The sequence below is a fragment of the Podarcis erhardii genome, assembly GCF_964252035.2.
Source record: "Podarcis erhardii genome assembly, chromosome: 6".
NCBI lineage: Eukaryota > Metazoa > Chordata > Lepidosauria > Squamata > Lacertidae > Podarcis > Podarcis erhardii.
In genome coordinates this window covers 27,065,898-27,083,421 of record NC_138510.1, presented here as the reverse complement: position 1 = coordinate 27,083,421, position 17,524 = coordinate 27,065,898, and the positions used below count along the sequence as shown (strand labels likewise).

Sequence of the window (17,524 nt, the reverse complement as noted above, 5' to 3'; positions counted from 1 at the left end):
CTGAATAAGCAACCTGTGATAAAATCCTAAATTTTACCTTCCTTTTTCTTCTCTTACTTTCCAACAGCTGTCAACCTGGTTGTGTCCATGATGCAGACTACTCCTTTGGACCACTCCTGCCAGATCTGCTTTATGTATGACCTACTGCATGACAGTCCATCAGTGTGGTGTCGGCACAGCAGTGCCTCTGTGCTGGATGGATCATTAGTGTATCATTGTTCATTTGATACGGCGTCTCACTCATCATGCTCATGGGATGCCAGGCTTCAGGAGATGTGCTCTGTGTAATGTACCTCACTGGATGCTACAGATACTTGTGGATAATTTTAGCTCCCTAGTCTGATCTTCCTTGCCACCAAAATGGTCAAAGGCCTGGAAACGATGCCTTATGAGGAACGGCTAAGGGAGCTGGGCATGTTTAGCCTGGAGAAGAGGAGGTTAAGGGGTGATATGATAGCCATGTTCAAATATATAAAAGGATGTCACATAGAGGAGGGGAAAAGGTTGTTTTCTGCTGCTCCAGAGAAGCAGACACGGAGCAATGGTTCCAAACTACAAGAAAAAAGATTCCACCTAAACATTAGGAAGAACTTCCTGACAGTAAGAGCTATTCGACAGTGGAATTTGCTGCCAAGGAGTGTGGTGGAGTCTCCTTCTTTGGAGGTCTTTAAGCAGAGGCTTGACAGCCATATGTCAGGAGTGCTCTGATGGTGTTTCCTGCTTGGCAGGGGGTTGGACTCGATGGCCCTTGTGGTCTCTTCCAACTCTATGATTCTATGATTCTATGATTCTATGATTCTATGATTCTATATCCATTTCTTCCATAGGGCACTGAGTAAAATCACAGCAGCTTTGATACAAAGCTTCTTACATGGCAGATTCCACACTCCACATAATTATTTTATGTTTCCTGGTTTTTAAGACATTACAGTTTGGAAGAAGAAGAAGAGTTTGGATTTGATATCCCCCTTTATCATTACCCAAAGGAGTCTCAAAGCGGCTAACAATCTCCATTCCCTTCCTCCCCCACAACAAACACTGTGTGAGGTGAGTGGGGCTGAGAGACTTCAAAGAAGTGTGACTAGCCCAAGGTCACCCAGCAGCTGCATGTGGAGGAGTGGAGACACGAACCCAGTTCCCCAGATTACGAGTCTACTGCTCTTAACCACTACACCACACTGGCTCCCTCACAGTTACCAGAGTCCTATTCCTGACCACAAACGTGCACAAAGGCTGAGGCCATTTCTGCTTCCGTGGCTCCTAGCCCTCCCTGGACATGCTAGGAATATAACCTGGGACCTTCTTCATGTAAAGCCAATACTCTGCTACTGAGCTACAGCCCTTCCATTAACAGCTACAGTGGTGCCCCACAAGACGAATGCCTCGCAAGACGAAAAACCCGCTAGAAGAAAGGGTTTTCTGTTTTTCGAGGCACTTCGCAAGATGAATTTCCCTATGGGCTTGCTTCGCAAGATGAAAACGTCTTGTGAGTCTTGCGAGTTTTTTCGCTCCCCCCCCCTTTTTCTAAGCCGCTAAGCCGCTAATAGCCACTAAGCCGCTAATAGCGCTAATCCGCTAATAGGGATGCTTCGCAAGACGAAAAAACCGCAAGACGAAAAGACTCGCAGAACGAATTATTTTCATCTTGCAAGGCACCACTGGTTGCAGGTAGAAGTGGAATGTCTGTAGTTTCCAGGTGTCCTCTAACACTGACCGCATTTCTGGTTTCTAACTTTGCCTGTGAACCTGCACTCTCTAACTAAAACAGCTTAGCATAGTTTTAGATAGTATTGATTAATAACTGAGCCATGTGTTGTTTTGGAGGGGGGGAAATTAAGCACAGAGGATTGTAACAAAAATGCAGTGCTCTGTTTTCTGTGTGTTCCTCAGCTGTCCCAGCAAGACATAACCTTTAATCTTAGAGGAAATTTCAATTCTATCATCACCATCATCAGCTACACTGTACTGATGTGGTATTCCCTTCCAGTGCCAGGGCAGGGGGCAGTCAAACCACAGGCATGGGATGTGGCAGGGCTCAGCAGCTGTGTAACAATGCTGGGTTGATCTGGATCTAGTAATGGAGGAATAGGTTGCTATGGACATGTAACACCTGACCTGGAGCTGTTGTTCCTGTTCTGATGAACTGTGGCAACTGTATGGTTGCTGTATGGCCACTAGGTCATGAAGAACTCCAGCTTCCAAATATGCCTGGGGTTGGCTTGTCTGTTTGGGGGTTGCACAGCCAGTTCAAGAACCATGTGCAGTTGTTCTACTCAAGTCAGAATTCAGTGAAACAGAAACTTGCCTAAATTGCTCAGGTGCTAAAATGAACTATTTTAATACTTTTATTCAAGTGACATTAGAAAAAGCAGAGACCTGTAGCAGAAAGAGAAACATCTCAGGAACGGAAATGGAGACATTTCACTCTCCCAGTTATTTTTATTACTGTTGTTTCCCTTACAATAAGTTTCAAATCCTTAAGATTTTTGCTCCCACGGGATCCAAGACTTTTAATTACCATAAAGCTTTCTGAATATGGAGGTACCAATTGCAAACAAGTAAAACTTACTGAATCCATTAACATCTTGGCAGCTTGAAGAAAAGGCTTCTTCATTATGAGCAGAACTGAGTTTCGTAGCAGTCTTGTCTGAAGAAGCAACAGGGCCCATTTCTCTCTGACTGCTGCTCTGCGTCTCCTTTTGCTTCTTGGCTAGTTTCCTTCAGGGTGTTTTGAAGAGGGAAGAAACCATTGTTAGTGTTTTTGTTTTGGTTTTACCATTTCTTAACTGATCAAACTGAAAGAAAACAAGCCGACAAAATAATACCTTAAAAGAGAGAGAAAGAATATATTTCTGGCTTTGAGCAACATGCAGGTCTATTTGCAAATGTGAGGAAGCATCACATTGCATCTCCATTGTAAGCATTAGCAATGGAAAGTGCATATGGAAACTAGCAATGGAGTGTCATGTAAACTGAGAGCAAACAAAAGTAGGGCCAAGGAAAAGAGAAAACAGCAGAATGGGATATTAATGGGAAAATAACAGGCAACTGCCTAAATCCAGCCTGGAATTTCCCAGTGATAGGTTTACACTAGATCAATACCTAAAAGCCCAGGGCCAAATCTACCTCCCTTGAGAAATGCCTTGTCTCTTCCCCATATACCAATCCAAAGTGGAAAGCTGGTTGTCACCATGGGGCAATGTGTGGGGATCTCAGGTTGGGGCTTTGTCCCTTTACCTTGTTTCCAAAGAAGCCTAACAGAAAAGAGCAGGTATCACACAAAAGGAAACACTCTTTAAAGTGTTGTTGACACAGTTGCTTAAACTGAGTTTTTGATTCCCCATACCCGAGGGTAAATGTAATGAAAAGCTACCATTAAATAGTTGTATTTACATATTTTTAATAAAAATATATATGTTTTTCTCCCTGATTCCTACGACATCAAGAGCAACAGTGACACTTTATATACATCCTGGGCTGAAAAATATTCTTGTTTGGGGTATTATTCACTTGTGAAACCCTCAATGTCATGGGTAGGGAACCATTTTCATCTGACGGGCAGGATCAAAAGTGGCAACCCTCTGTGGGTCACATTTGACCTATACACCTGTTTTAGTTACCTGATATAATATGGCATACTTCGCAAGTGCTCCGAACAAAGGGACATCCTGGTGTTTTTTGTGTGAGATCACGGCGGCCATTTTGGCTGCCACTCTCTCTCTCACTTTCATACCCTGCTCTCTCACCCTGAATAAAGCACTTGAGAGCATAACACAGGTCACGAGACTCACCCGGGAGCAGATCCTGGAAGACATACATCATGGTTTTGGCTCGGGGAAAAGTTCAACAGTGTGATATGGCATCAGGTAGATTCAGACTCCCCCAAAGCAGTAAGATTTGTATTTGGCTCCAAATCGAAGCAGCACCAAATACAAGTCTGGGCTGCAAAGGAGCAGCTGACAACACTTTCTAAAGTTCCCAATTGTCCCTTTGCAGTTGTGGTTTTAGGGGAGCTCCCGAGTAGAAATGATCCTGCCTGAGGCAGCAGGGCTTGCATTCCATGCCTAATTTAAACAGTCCAAAAATGCAAGCCAATGAAATCAGAAGTGCACTCTGAGGCTCTTGGTTGTTCCCACAACAGCCTTGAAGTCCAAATTAGATAGGCTCATGGGCTTAATTTGTCCTGTGGGCCAGAGTTTCCTCACCACTGCTCTGTTTCCAGAGGCAATATCCATCTAAATACTAGATGCTGTGAGTGAAGGCAGAAAGCAGCAGAAGAAGGTTGTTTCCTTCACACACTATTTGTGTGTGGACTTTTCCTGAAAGCATCTAGCTGACCACTGTTGGAAACAGGATTATGGAGATGGACCCTTGGTCTAATACTGCAGGAGTCTTATGTTCTTAAAATGGGCTACTGAGTGCCACCTAGTAATTTCCTGTTTGCCATTTCTAAACAGAAACATATACCACATTAGTTACAGAAGACACAGTCCACATTTCATATACACATCAGATTTGTTTGAAAATAGTACTGATTAATTCCTACCTATCATTTTCAGGTGGTGAGTAGTTCTCCTGAATTTGTTCCCATGTGGTGAGAATGATCCAGTATTGGTATGTATGAGGGCAGGGGAAGATAGTGGGTTGCTGGGGCCTTGAGGAGAACTTACCACTGCCACCTCCTTTCCTTCTCCAAGGTACATTTCTAGGCTCTTAAGATAGGAATACGGAGCAGAGCTCATAGGATATTTGGTCTCCTTGCAAGCACTATGAGCAACTATTAGTCATAAGATCCCCAAATCCTGTATTTATTGTACCTTGTGAACCCTCTACATGTCAAGGATCTTCAGAAAATTATTGATGCCTCTGTTGTCAATGACACACACTGGACTCAAGTCTAGATACAGGCTTGAGAGCACCTATATGATCACAACAAAGGAGCATTAGCAGCAGAACAAACTAAGCTTTTCTCACCTTCCTCTTTCTGACACCTGACATGCTGCTGATATGCTGTCATAGAGGGGAGAGCAAGAAGCCCTCCTTCCCCTTCATAGCTGACAGAACATCACTTAAAAGGTAAAAGGAATGGTTATTTGGGGTCCACGAGGTTGAGTGTGTGATAGGGAGGGGCTGTAAGAGAGTAGGCTAATGTATTTCTGAAAATGTACTTGGTCAGAAAATAAGCAGAGTTATTTCTCTCTTTATTTTACTAGTGAATTGGGTGTGAATTAGAAGTTCCCCTCTTTAGTAAACACTAGGTCCCAACTCTTTCCTTGTGGAAATTCACTGAGAAGAAACAGCTCACCTGAGAAATGTCATCTTATGTTGGCTATGCCACATTAAAACTGAATATGAGAAAAGAGGCCAAGTAATATTATATATAAAATCTTTGCATGAAATTTTCTTCGTCTTACACCAAGAAACATAAATAAAAGAAACATTTCAGCACACTGATCTCAAATGTTGAGATGTCATATTCATCTGTGGAGATATAACATCTCACCAGAATTACTAGTAGTGTACTACCCTACCTCTATCAACTATAAACCATTTTGGGATGTGACTGCAATTCTTTGAACAAGGCTCATCATTTCACTTAGAGCAAAGCTACCCACTGAGACAGAATTAGTGTAAGAGCAACTGTATGTGACTTCTTTCTCACACTTTCCTAAAATGGACTGCAGAAATATCCTAAAATAAGGCACTAGGCCTGTAAGAGAGAGAGAAGTCACATTAAATTAACCACCCTTCTACAGGAGATTTGCCTGCGTTGAGTGTAAAAATCAGAAATGATTAAGAGTGACAGCAAAACCTTTGAAATAATAAACAACCAGTCCACTGTCAGCTCTAAAATTGCTCTCCTCGCCCCCACCTCAAACCTACCCAACAATGGGAGATCCCATTGTTTGCCTCTGACTACCAGCTGTATGAAAATGGAGAAGAGTGATCAACTCGGCTTCTGTTGACATTTAGCTGGTCAAGTCTTCATTCATATCTGAAGGTGGTGGGTAGGGTGGGGGGACTCATTCAGAATGAATATTTGACATTCTATAAACCAGCTGCCTGGAAAGATACCACATAAATCTTCTGCACCAGCAAAGAAGTTTGCTCACATGGCCTCCATTGATAAGAAAATAAAACAAACAAATATAAGGGAAGAAAGGAAGATTACTGTAAGCAGGGACTTTAATCTTATTTTCTTTGTTATTGAAATCTGAATAATGTAATTAAATTATGTTAAGAGTTTGCAGTTTCCCACAAACTAAATTGACTTGCTCACAATCAGTGATGAGCCTAAAACATGCCTCCATCTTTAAGGAAAAATTAATTGGATCCTTGCAGAGAAAATCTTTCTTTTCAATTATTTATCAACCATGCTTATTTAATACTGCAGTCTGCCAAGTAAGCCTTGCTGAAAAGCCATGGTTGCACATATACCTAGAAAGAATTCCCCAAGCTGATTGGGTACCCTACAGATTGGCTTTGGTTGCAACTTCCACCAGCCCTCAACCAGTATGGGTAGCGGTTAGGGATGCTGTTGTTGTTGTAGTCCAACAACATATGGAGGGCACCAGGTTGGGGAAGGCTGCTTTAGGACCATAGGTTGCTCGTTATTTAGAAAAGTCACAACAGAACTGAAATTTTAATGACAATGAATCACATTTAAACATCAGAAGAAGGTGACTGCTGAAGCCTTGTCAACTAATGGGATGACTCCTACCCAGAGTGGCCTTTGCATTCATTTGCTGTGAGGCAACAAATAGGAATCACATGCTTTTCCAGAGCTTACTGCTGTTGTCTGTTTCCCTCAGTCTCTCTACTATGGCTGTTTGAACCATGCCAGGGATTGAAAATACTATTGGCATACAGCATTTTGATTACAACGATGACATGGCCACACTTTTTTGGCCATTTGGTTCAGAAAGTTTGTGTTGCTGGGTACCTGCTTTGATCTGCTTGTTGTTTTGATTCTGGGCTGGCTATTTTAATTTGAAAACGTGTGTCTGTTTTAAATGGTTTCTTTTGTTTTGTTATGCTGACCTATGCTGTGCTTGGCATACATATTTTGCAAGCAATTTCCCCTTATACATTTTCACAAATTACTTTCACCAATGTGCACATTTCTGTATGCACTTTCCCCTAATATATGTATTTTTGTAATTTGTATCCATAGTTTCGTTGAAGAACTACATTTGGAAAAGTCTCTCTCTCTCTCTCTCTCTCTCTCTCTCTGTGTGTGTGTGTGTGTGTGTGTGTAAAAGCAGCTTCATTTGGGTTTGTCTATCAGTTAAGGGACTGCAAATTCCTGAGTAGCTAGGTTCACATTAAAATGGGAACCAAATTAATTTCTTCTACATTCCTATATGTGGACTGCTTCCAGAGGGTCCTGAGAAGCAGCATAGAAATATTGAAAATATATAAAAATAAATAATAGGACCTAGAGTCTCACGTAAGACAAATCTATTGCAGAAACTTTTCAAAATATCACATGCTGCTAAAATATATATCCAAATGTGTTGCTTTTGGTTTAATGCAATAAAGTAACTAATCTTCTGTTTGTTTGTTTGTTTTTTTGGGGGGGGGCAAAATATTGAACTAATACAGTAAAATGTAAATCAATTTATTTCAAAATGTGGGAATGAGGGGGGAGGGGAAGGCACTAAAAAGGTTTGTCAGTGCAAGCCAATTCATGTTTACTCAGATGTAAGTCCCATTGGGCTTACTCCTTAGTAAGCAGGTCCAGAACTGCAGCCTCAGTCTGTTTTGCTGTTAATCCTTTTTGACAGGAAGTTGGATAGAGACATTAAAGCTTTGGAGCCTCAATTACATTTCATGTTTACCAAATATGGGCAGCCAGACCCAAGACTAGCTGTGTAAACTGCAGCCATAATTTTTGCAAGCTGCCTTGAGTCAAAATGCAGAGTATAAATAATAGAAAGAACATCAATACCTAAATATTTACAAGGGATGCTATGTTCAACCCCTAGTGAAATGAATTGAAATTAGCAGTTCCAGCAGCACAGGATATATAATCCCAGTCTTAGTGGATTGTTGTACAGAACGAAGGTTCAGTGCACATTTGAGGAGGAGCTGTCACTAATGTGAGCTTCTTTATTTATTGCAGTGGAAGGGACATCTAAAATATCAAGCTGCTCCTGAAATGGGAAAACTCGCAGTTGCTAAGGCTGTGTCTGTACATCAGTGGTCCTGCAGTATTTTGGTTTGGGGCAATTTTGGCAACCAATACCTTCGGAGTGCTGCTCTTACATCTGAGTAGGTTCTGAAACAAAGGGAGCTCCAGAGGAGAAGCGATCACTGTATGGCACTTTGTTTCCAGTGAGGTACCTTTATAACCTTTAGTGAGTTTTAATGAACACCATCACAATCTTATTACAGGATTCTGAACATTTCAATTGTTTGCAATGAAGGAAAGAAACAACCAACTACTACATAACTTTTCAGTGGAATTAAGGTGCTCAAGATAGCTCATGATGGATAGAGAATGAGACTCTTAATCTCAGGGACATGGGTTCCAGCCCCACGTTGGGCAAAAGATCCCTGCACTGCAGGGGGTTGGACCAGATGACCCTTGTGGTCCCTTCCAACTCTACAATTCTATGCTTCTATGGCTCATAGATCGCCGAAGAATTGATGCTTTTGAATTATGGTGCTGGATGAGACTCTTGAGAGTCCCATGGACTGCAAGAAGATCAAACCTATCCATTCTGAAGGAAATCAGCCCTGAGTGCTCACTGGAAGGACAGATCATGAAGCTGAGGCTCCAATACTTTGGCCACCTAATGAGAAGAGAGGACTCCCTGGAAAAGACCCTGATGTTGGGAAAGATGGAGGGCACAAGGAGAAGGGAATGACAGAGGACGAGATGGTTGGACAGTGTTTTTGAAGCTACCAATATGAGTCTGACCAAACTGCGGGAGGGAGTGGAAGACAGGAGTGCCTGGCGTGCTCCGGTCCATGGGGTCACAAAGAGTCGGACATGACTAAATGACTGAACAACAACAACAAATGGTTCATTCTGTGATTCTGCTTCAGCCAGCTCTGCCAGTGTGGCCATGCAGCACTGACCTCATAGTCTCCCTGCCCTGCCTGTGCCCCATCATGGTAAGTGGCCATGAGACTACTCTCAGGAGGACATCTCCACCACTCTACTCCACCACTCTTGCACCCCCTTTCACCGAAAAGGCAACTACTTGATAGCAAAACCAGTTATCACCAACCACTTCCTACCAACATTTATGTTCTCAAGACACAAATCTCAGGGTGATGTATCAGCCTTCATACAACAGCCCAATACAATGCATGTCCCCTCTGAGATAAGCCCAAAGGAGTTCAAAGGAGCTCACTCCCAGAAGGGTGTGCACAGTACTAAAAGCTGAGGGAGATAATATATGAATGTTCGGATGGGGGAGTTAAACATTCAGCCCCCAAAGTCCACACACACTGGTGATGTCAGCCTATGCCATTCTTTTGCTTATCCTGGCATGACAAACAGGGGTGGCTGCAGTACCAGTGTGGCGTAATTTGCCTGGCAGGTATCACATTTTCAGTGGATGGAAAAAGGAACCCATTTTCCTATTTTCTGTTGTTTCAAGCTAAGCGCAAAAGAACTGAGCTGAGGGTCCAAGAAAACAATGTATAGATATATACTTTATGAAAGGAGGATATTATATATATCACAGAAGGGCCATATTATTGCAGTAAATGTTCAGGTGAAGTTTGTTTTTATGTATCTTTTTACCATACATGACTTCAGTATTTTGGTCTGTGTGATCTGGAACAATGGCAGATTTCTGGATTTGCTAATGGAAACAGGTACATAAATTACTTGGCACCAGAAGTTTGTCAGATTTCTCTGTGGGAAATGCTAATCTAAAATGAATATGTCCTTAATAATGAGCACTCTGGGCCACTATTGAGGCTTTAAAAGGGGTTTGTAAACAAAGCTGAGAATTGCTTATTAAATTCAGCTTAAATTATCTCTGGCAATAAGTGGCTGGATGCTCTGATGCTTCAGCTTCTTCACAATGTTGATAATGACAAAGGGCTGGATCTGGCAGGCTTCATTTGCTTTTGCAGGAAATGAACAATGCTGTTTTGAGACTGAATAGTCCCCACAAAATGGAATATTTTGGCTTCAAATGCATGTGCACCAAAGCATTTCCAAAGCCAGCAAAGTGATTCTCTTTCCTGTAGTGGACACAAGGGGTTTCTGAGACACACTAACCTGGACACTAACAGAGAGGTTTGCTGGAATTTGCTTGAGTTCTGTTCCGTTCGCTTAGCACTAAGAAAAGCAAAAGCATAGCTCAGTTTTCTGCCCTGCATAGATGAGGGACAGCATGTTGAACATTAGGAGAGCTAAGTAGTGAAGAAACATTCTTTGAGCTGTACTCCAGTCCTCCCTGAAACTTTCATGGCTTTCCTAATCATTATAAGAGCTGTAGCTCAACATTTAGAATAGGGAATTTCAAATGAATGTTATACTGCATGGTAGGGAATTCTAGGAACAGAAGAATCTGCCTTTTCATAAGTCAGACTATTGGTCCATCTAGCAGTGGCTTTACAGGGTTTCAGACAAGGATTTCTTGACCTTCTGTATACAAAGCCTGTGCTTACTACTTAAACTACAGCCCTTCCCAAAACAAGCTCTAATATGTAGACATAAAGAAGGCTGATCGCCGAAGAATTGATGCTTTTGAATTATGGTGCTGGAGGAGACTCTTGAGAGTCCCATGGACTGCAAGAAGATCAAACCTATCCATTCTGAAGGAAATCAGCCCTGAGTGCTCACTGGAAAGACAGATCCTGAAGCTGAGGTTTGGCCACCTCATGAGAAGAGAAGACTCCCTGGAAAAGACCCTGATGTTGGGAAAGATGGAGGGCACAAGAAGAAGGGGATGACAGAGGACGAGATGGTTGGACAGTGTTCTTGAAGCTACCAACATGACTTTGACCAAATTGTGGGAGGCAGTGGAAGACAGGAGTGCCTGGCGTGCTCTGGTCCATGGGGTCACGAAGAGTCAGACACGACTAAACAACAACAACAACAAGTCATAGAAGTCACTCCAATGGTGATTAGCAGCCTCTACTCTTGCTTGCTTGAAAGCCATTTCACACAGGGCATGGGTTGATCCACGCTGTAATAAGGAATATGGTTAATAGTCAACAAGTTCATCATGTGTGTCCAGTAGGCCATAGCTGTCAACATCTCCACTATGCTGAATTGTCTCTGAGTTAACTATTCAATTACTTTGTGCAAAACCATACAATGTTTTCAGATGAATTTCAAATATGTTGGTGAGCTGCTGATTGTTCTGGAAGAGGTGTCAATAGTGTCTCATTCAGGTGACACTAAAAGAGTTTCTCTCTTCCACCTAACTGTGGTTGTAGCAGAGCAATAAAAAAGGTAAATCAGAACTGTGAAAACAAGACACTTTTACTTTGGGGTGAGCATTTGTGATTCAAGATGCAGAGATATTATAAGAGGGGGAAAAACATACAAAAGTAGACAGCTTTTGGCAGCTTTTTTTTTTTTTTAAAGAGCCATTAATTCAATATCTAGAGACCCTTCTTCAACCACCATCACCCAAATGAAAAAGTCAAACTCAACTCAAATTCTAAAACTCAAATTAGTTTGTTGCTTTTTAAGCTATTGAAGGCACAGCAATCCTTCTTGGGGAGGGGTAAATAAAATGATAAAAAAGTTAAAGCAACTACCATAGCTAGACCTTGAGCTCTAACTAACATGCAGAACCAAGGCAGAGGATAGTCAGCCGGTGTGTTGAGCTATCTTCAGAGTGACAGAAGCATTTATCTGAAAATGCTTCCCTTCTACAAATAAGGCAATTGAAATGCTATCTCTGAAGTCTTGACAACCTGTATCAATGACAACTCCTGCTCTCTTCTCTGACCAGTTTCCCATAAACACAACAACTGGAACATCCAGGGGAAGTGGCTTTCATCACATTAATGTCAATCACAGAGCATAGGCTGTATAAAGTGTGAAGCTAGCAAGAAACTCACTATTGTATGTGTGTGTTTCATTCATTATGTAAATGGAAAGTGTCTGAAGAAACAGCTGCTGGATGGATACTTCAGAGAAGAATGTAACAGAAGTAACCAGTGTGTGCTGACATAAATTTAACATCAACATGTCGATATCAAAGAAATACTGCATGTATTGTGCTCATTTGCCCAAGAGCAAAGAAAGAATGTGGGGATGCAGTCTATCAGAATGCTTTTCAGGCAGCAGGGTAGAAGTTATTTATAATTAGTACCTAACAAGGACCAGGTTTCAATTAAGATGTGCAATCGCTACAGAGCTATTTACTTAAATTATGTGGGGATGAAGAACCTTTGTGCTCTAGTCTTCTCAATGACATTCTCTGTTCAAGGCTATTCCAGTATATGGTCTGAAGGCACATGAGGCCACCACCTTTCTGAAGCTAACCAGGTCTGGAACTGGGTGGTGACCACCTGGGAACCACATGTGCTTCACCTTGGGTTCTGTGATGGAAGACAGTGATATAAATGCTACAAAATTATCTCCTCAACTCATAAGGGCTGAGACAGAGGATGGGAACTAGGCAGAAGTGATATGATAAATTCTTTGATGGGGTGAGAAGATAGAGAGAAACAGCGAGGCTGAGCAACATATAGGAAGGAGGCGAAATGTGTGAGTGTGGACACAATGAGAAAATGAGCATTGGATATAATAGGCTCTGTCTCCCTGAACGTATCTGTTCTGATTCACTTCCATTGTAAAAAGTGCTATTCCATCTGCAACACTTGCTTGTCTGGCCACTGCTCAAGCAACCCATAAAAAGGGTAAACCCATAAACCCATAAAAAGGGTAAATGTAATCCTTCTAATAGGTAGTGCCGTAGTGCAGTTTTCTTTTCAATGATCTCAAAGGGGCTGGGTATGGGAACCTTATGTGAAGTATGTGAGATCAAAGGTTTCTTCAAACTAGAAAGAGAATCGATGTTTTATTTAGCTTCATGTATCTCAAGAAAACAAGAAATAGATTCAGCATGTAAATGGTGCCATTTTCCAAAACCGCAGGTATAATTTCCCCCCAAATTATTCTTTAGGAACTACTCCATCTATTGCCTTATGTATGTGATTGCACTGAGAATGAAAAGTATTCCCTGTACAACACTGGTTCTCTACAGTAGATGTTAAGTGTGCGGTGAAATGGAGGCTGGGAATTTATATTGGAGTTGTTGAAGTCTCCAAATATTTTAGATGAGATAAGATGTAGTGCCACAGATTCCTCAAACTCATAAAGATAGCCAAATGCAACAAAAGAAGAGGCTTTAGCCTATATTACACTCCAACAACAATATTGGTATAACAATAATAGTGATTAAGAATTGAATGCAGCTCTATCAACCTAATCCCTCCTGCTGCCTCTATCTGCTGCCATTATCTGCCAAGAAGTAAGGAAAGAAAGAAAAAAAGTGTGTTTGGGATGGTCAATTCAGAGGAGTTGTGAATTCTTCTGTGGCTCAGATTTTAATCTGAGCTGTAGAAGAATTTCAGGGTTTAGTAAAGTCACTGTCTATTCTGTATGCAATGTTTATGAGCTCCTGAAATTTGTATCTGAACTTGAACTCAGAGCTGCCCACAAGCATTTATACCTTTGGATGATTTCTGCACATTGCATGGCATGCTGTGGTTGCTGCCATACTTGTGGCTGCTCCAATTACACTCCAAGGAGTATAGCGAACCTTCAAGTCCATAATGTTTGGTTGTACTTGTCATAAGTGTTTATGTCATACACCAGTAACTCACACCACCCCAGGGATTCAGTGGCATGTTATGTAAACATGCAAGTGCTGCTGAACAATACGAGTGTAAGATTATACATTCCCAGAGCAGCATGGGAGCAATTACAAAGGTCACAGGAACCATGTGCTTCAATTAACATGTAAAGCAGACCTTATGTTTGGAATATTATTATTTCAGTAAGAAGTGATTGCACACGGGAATTCCCTGTGAAACAAATTAACCCTTTGAAACAAACTTAGGCTGTGTACACATTACCAGCTTAAAATGCAGCAAGGTCACATACACACACCCCGGCTGCATTTCAAATCACATTTGTACTTCATTGTACACATCAGCATGGCTGGATGTGTTTGCAAGTCATATCCTATATAGTCACACCAGTGGGCGGAGAGGAGGGCATGGATGCTCCTTATAGCTTATATTTTCTAATAGGTTGTAAGCTGATGGTGGGGGACTACATCAAAACACAGTATTTCTAAAAAACAACAACAGGAACAATGTAGATTGTAGCAAATATTGTGTGTGCATGGCTTCACAAAACAGTGGTAACAGTGCATTAGATGTGGAGTAAATGGGAGTGTGTATACACCGTTATTAAAAACTCCTGAAACAAGCGTTTTTTAATCAGCTTTCAGAAGTGTGTTCTGCATAACACACATTTTATTTATTTATTGAATTTATATACCGCCCTATACCCGAAGGTCTCAGGGCAGTTCAAAGAACATTGTAGCTACACTTCACTCACAAACTGTAGATCCCAACATGACTTGAGCAACAGGTAATATGGAAAGATCCTGTGTTGGTGTGGCACCTCTACAAGTGATGAGGCAGGAAATGTAATATGTGGTTCTTCCATCCCTCATTAATTTATCTAGTGCTGTGCTGAAATCTGTCCTCTGGTTTCTTGAAAGGTTTCTTCCCCCATGAAAGAGCCACCTGCCTTTGATTTCATTTCAACTCATTTCCATCTCACAGTGCCCCTGAACCCCTGAAGGGCATCTTTTTATTGTGCACTCACTGATCATTTGCCAAGCACCCCCAGAGACATTTGAAAGCAAGACAGAAGGGTGGTGCTATTCAATAGAAGGGTTTTGCTATCTGAGAGCAAGACAGACTATTCCCTCCTCCTCATTACCATGTCTGCTCCACTATTTAAACAAATTCCTCGAATACAAGAGTGCCCGGGAGGATGCACTATATGTGTTTTCCAATCTGCTGAATAACTAGTCTCCCTATACATCTGGGTATTACGGACCTGCAATTTCATAAGTAGTGTGGTTCTTATCTGAAACTTCCACCACCATGGATTTTTTTTTTAAAAAAACTCTCTGTTCATTAATGATTTTCCAGGAACAATTAACAAGAAAGTAAACAATAAAAATTAGAAACTATATTCACAGTCTCCATAGTCATATATTAGCGCAATACAATGTAATATTAGAGTTTATCTGGGCAATGAAGTTGACAAGAAAGAGTCCCTTCAGAAAGAAAGCTGTGTTGGGGGAGGGGGGCTGCATTCCCTGCCACCCTAAGCGACACAGCAGATTACAATTCAGGAGAACCTAATCATGTATGTCCCACATCACATCTAGATTGGCACTTGGTTCCTTGTAGAACTCAGCAGAAAGGATAATGTGGGACAGGGCTCTGCCTGCCACTGGTTATAGCTCCACCTACTGTTGGCCTCCCACCCTTCCACCCTACCAGTCCCAACGGACACCAGCCATTGCTGCTCAACCCTCCTTTCCCATCATCTAGAAAAGAGAAAGGTTCACGATTCTTGAGCAGTTGCAGCAAAGACAGTGAGTACCCTAGATGCTCACCACCTGCTTTTGGAAACAGTATTTTTCAAAGTGAAGGACAGTTTACAGTAACTTGGTGCTTAGCCTGCTATTTTCCTATTAGTCTACACCAGAAATAAATGATAATCAGCAAGACTGCAAGGGGTGAGTGAGATATAAAGGCATGGGTTTTAATTGCAAAAGGAAGAAGAGGAAGAAGAAGAAGAAGGAGGAGGAGGAGGAGGAGGAGGAGGAGGAGGAGGAGGAGGAGGAGAGGTGTTTAGACTTGATATCCCGCCTTTCACTCCCCTCAAGGAGTCTCAAAGCGGCTAACAATCTCCTTTCCCTTCCTCCCCCACAACAAACACTCTGTGAGGTGAGTGGGGCTGAGAGACTTCACAGAAGTGTGACTGGCCCAAGGTCACCCAGCAGCTGCATGTGGAGGAGTGAGGAAGCAAACCCGGTTCACCAGATTACGAGTCCACCGCTCTTAACCACTACACCACACTGGCTCTCAATATGGAAGTAGACATATTGAGTCCCCATGACTTTTTTTTTAATAGCTTCATGAATACAAAAAGGTGGTTGTGCGGATATTGGATAGATGATGTGCTTTAAAAATGTAGTGTGCTACAAAAACCAAAACAAACAAAGAGAAAAAGAAAAGAAAATGTGACTGGTAAAATAAAAAGTAATTTGTAAAAATTAAAAAGCAAAACAAAACCCTGCAACTCTAATGAACATGCTCAAGAAAAGTCATATTCAGCTAGGTACTTACAAGTAATAGGAGTAGGAATATGCATTTCTTCTAAATATGCAGTCAGATGAAGAAAATGTCCAAAAGTGGGGAAGAAGGAAAAAAAGCATGATTAGACTTTATATCCATTATGTTAAGCTTGAAATGCACACAGTATTGCAGCGCTTCACCCAGTTTGGCTTTATCTTTTATAGATTTCTGAGCATTGCTCCAAGGTCTGAAAGCTAATCTCCGAGAACAGGAATTCCTGGGTTCTACAACTATAACTGCCACTAATGCATTGCACGGCCCTGGGCAAGTCACTTCACTGTGCTTTGAGTTCCTCACCAAGGAGTAACACGAAACTACCCATTGCTGCAAAACAGTTTAAAGTCTATCCGTGGGAAGTCTAGCAATGAAAAATGTGAAGAAGCAAAAAACACATTTAGTATTGTAATAGTAGGAGGTTTTAACTTAATACTAGGATAGAACTGAAAGATCACTAGCAAACGCTTCAGCTCTGAAAAGAGGGGCTTTCAGGGGCTAAAATAGTTCACAAAGCCCTCACTGCTAACCTTATTGGTTGCTTATTTGTGATCCTGACAGAAGCAGTGCACTGCCCTTCCTGCTGCCACAGAGTACAATTTTCCACATCTATTATTTGCACATAGGATTCCAAACTGAACAAGGCTGGCATGGTTTGTCCTTACTCTGATTTGGCTTCTAATGTTACTACATAGTCAAATCTCATTGCAATGTACACAATGATATTTGGCTACATGGCACCTGAAGTCAAAACAGAGTGAGGGCAATGCTTTCTGCCCTCACTCTGTCTGGAGTCTTGATTTAAAAAAATAAAAAATGAATAAAATAATGCCCCAAAGCAGTGGCACCAGACTGAATAAGGAAAACATGCTGTCTCTGTGTGTAGGGATATCCCCCCCCCAAAAAAAAAAATTGAGAGAGGGACCCCCTGTTTGTAGGGTGCCAACAATGTGGATTTTGCTACAAAAATGTATATTGCTAGTATATGGAATTGTTTCTCTTTTTAAAAAAATCCTGCAGATATGAAAATGCATAATTATGTATTCTATACATAAATGATATCTCTTTGAATATTTCACAATAATATGATTCATTTAAAAGTGTATTGGCTTGAAAAGTAGTTGAAAAAAATACCCAGACCACTATC

The 17,524-nt window shown here is 41.5% G+C and overlaps 1 protein-coding gene across 17 annotated transcripts in view; it reads right to left on the bottom strand.

Annotated features, from left to right (window-relative positions):
* PTPRT (protein tyrosine phosphatase receptor type T) overlaps positions 1 to 17,524 on the bottom strand; it is a 621,336-nt gene that overhangs the window by 59,110 nt on the left and 544,702 nt on the right. For 12 of the 17 annotated variants that reach the window (XM_081867470.1, XM_081867484.1, XM_081867479.1 and 9 more), the window contains 2 exons: positions 16,375 to 16,404; positions 2,570 to 2,718 (listed from right to left, as the gene is read on the bottom strand). In XM_081867470.1, the coding sequence (XP_081723596.1) occupies positions 2,570 to 2,718; positions 16,375 to 16,404 (179 nt within the window). The remainder of the gene's footprint in view (positions 1 to 2,569; positions 2,719 to 16,374; positions 16,405 to 17,524) is intronic. The other 5 variants (XM_081867483.1, XM_081867485.1, XM_081867476.1 and 2 more) reach the window with 2 other exon arrangements.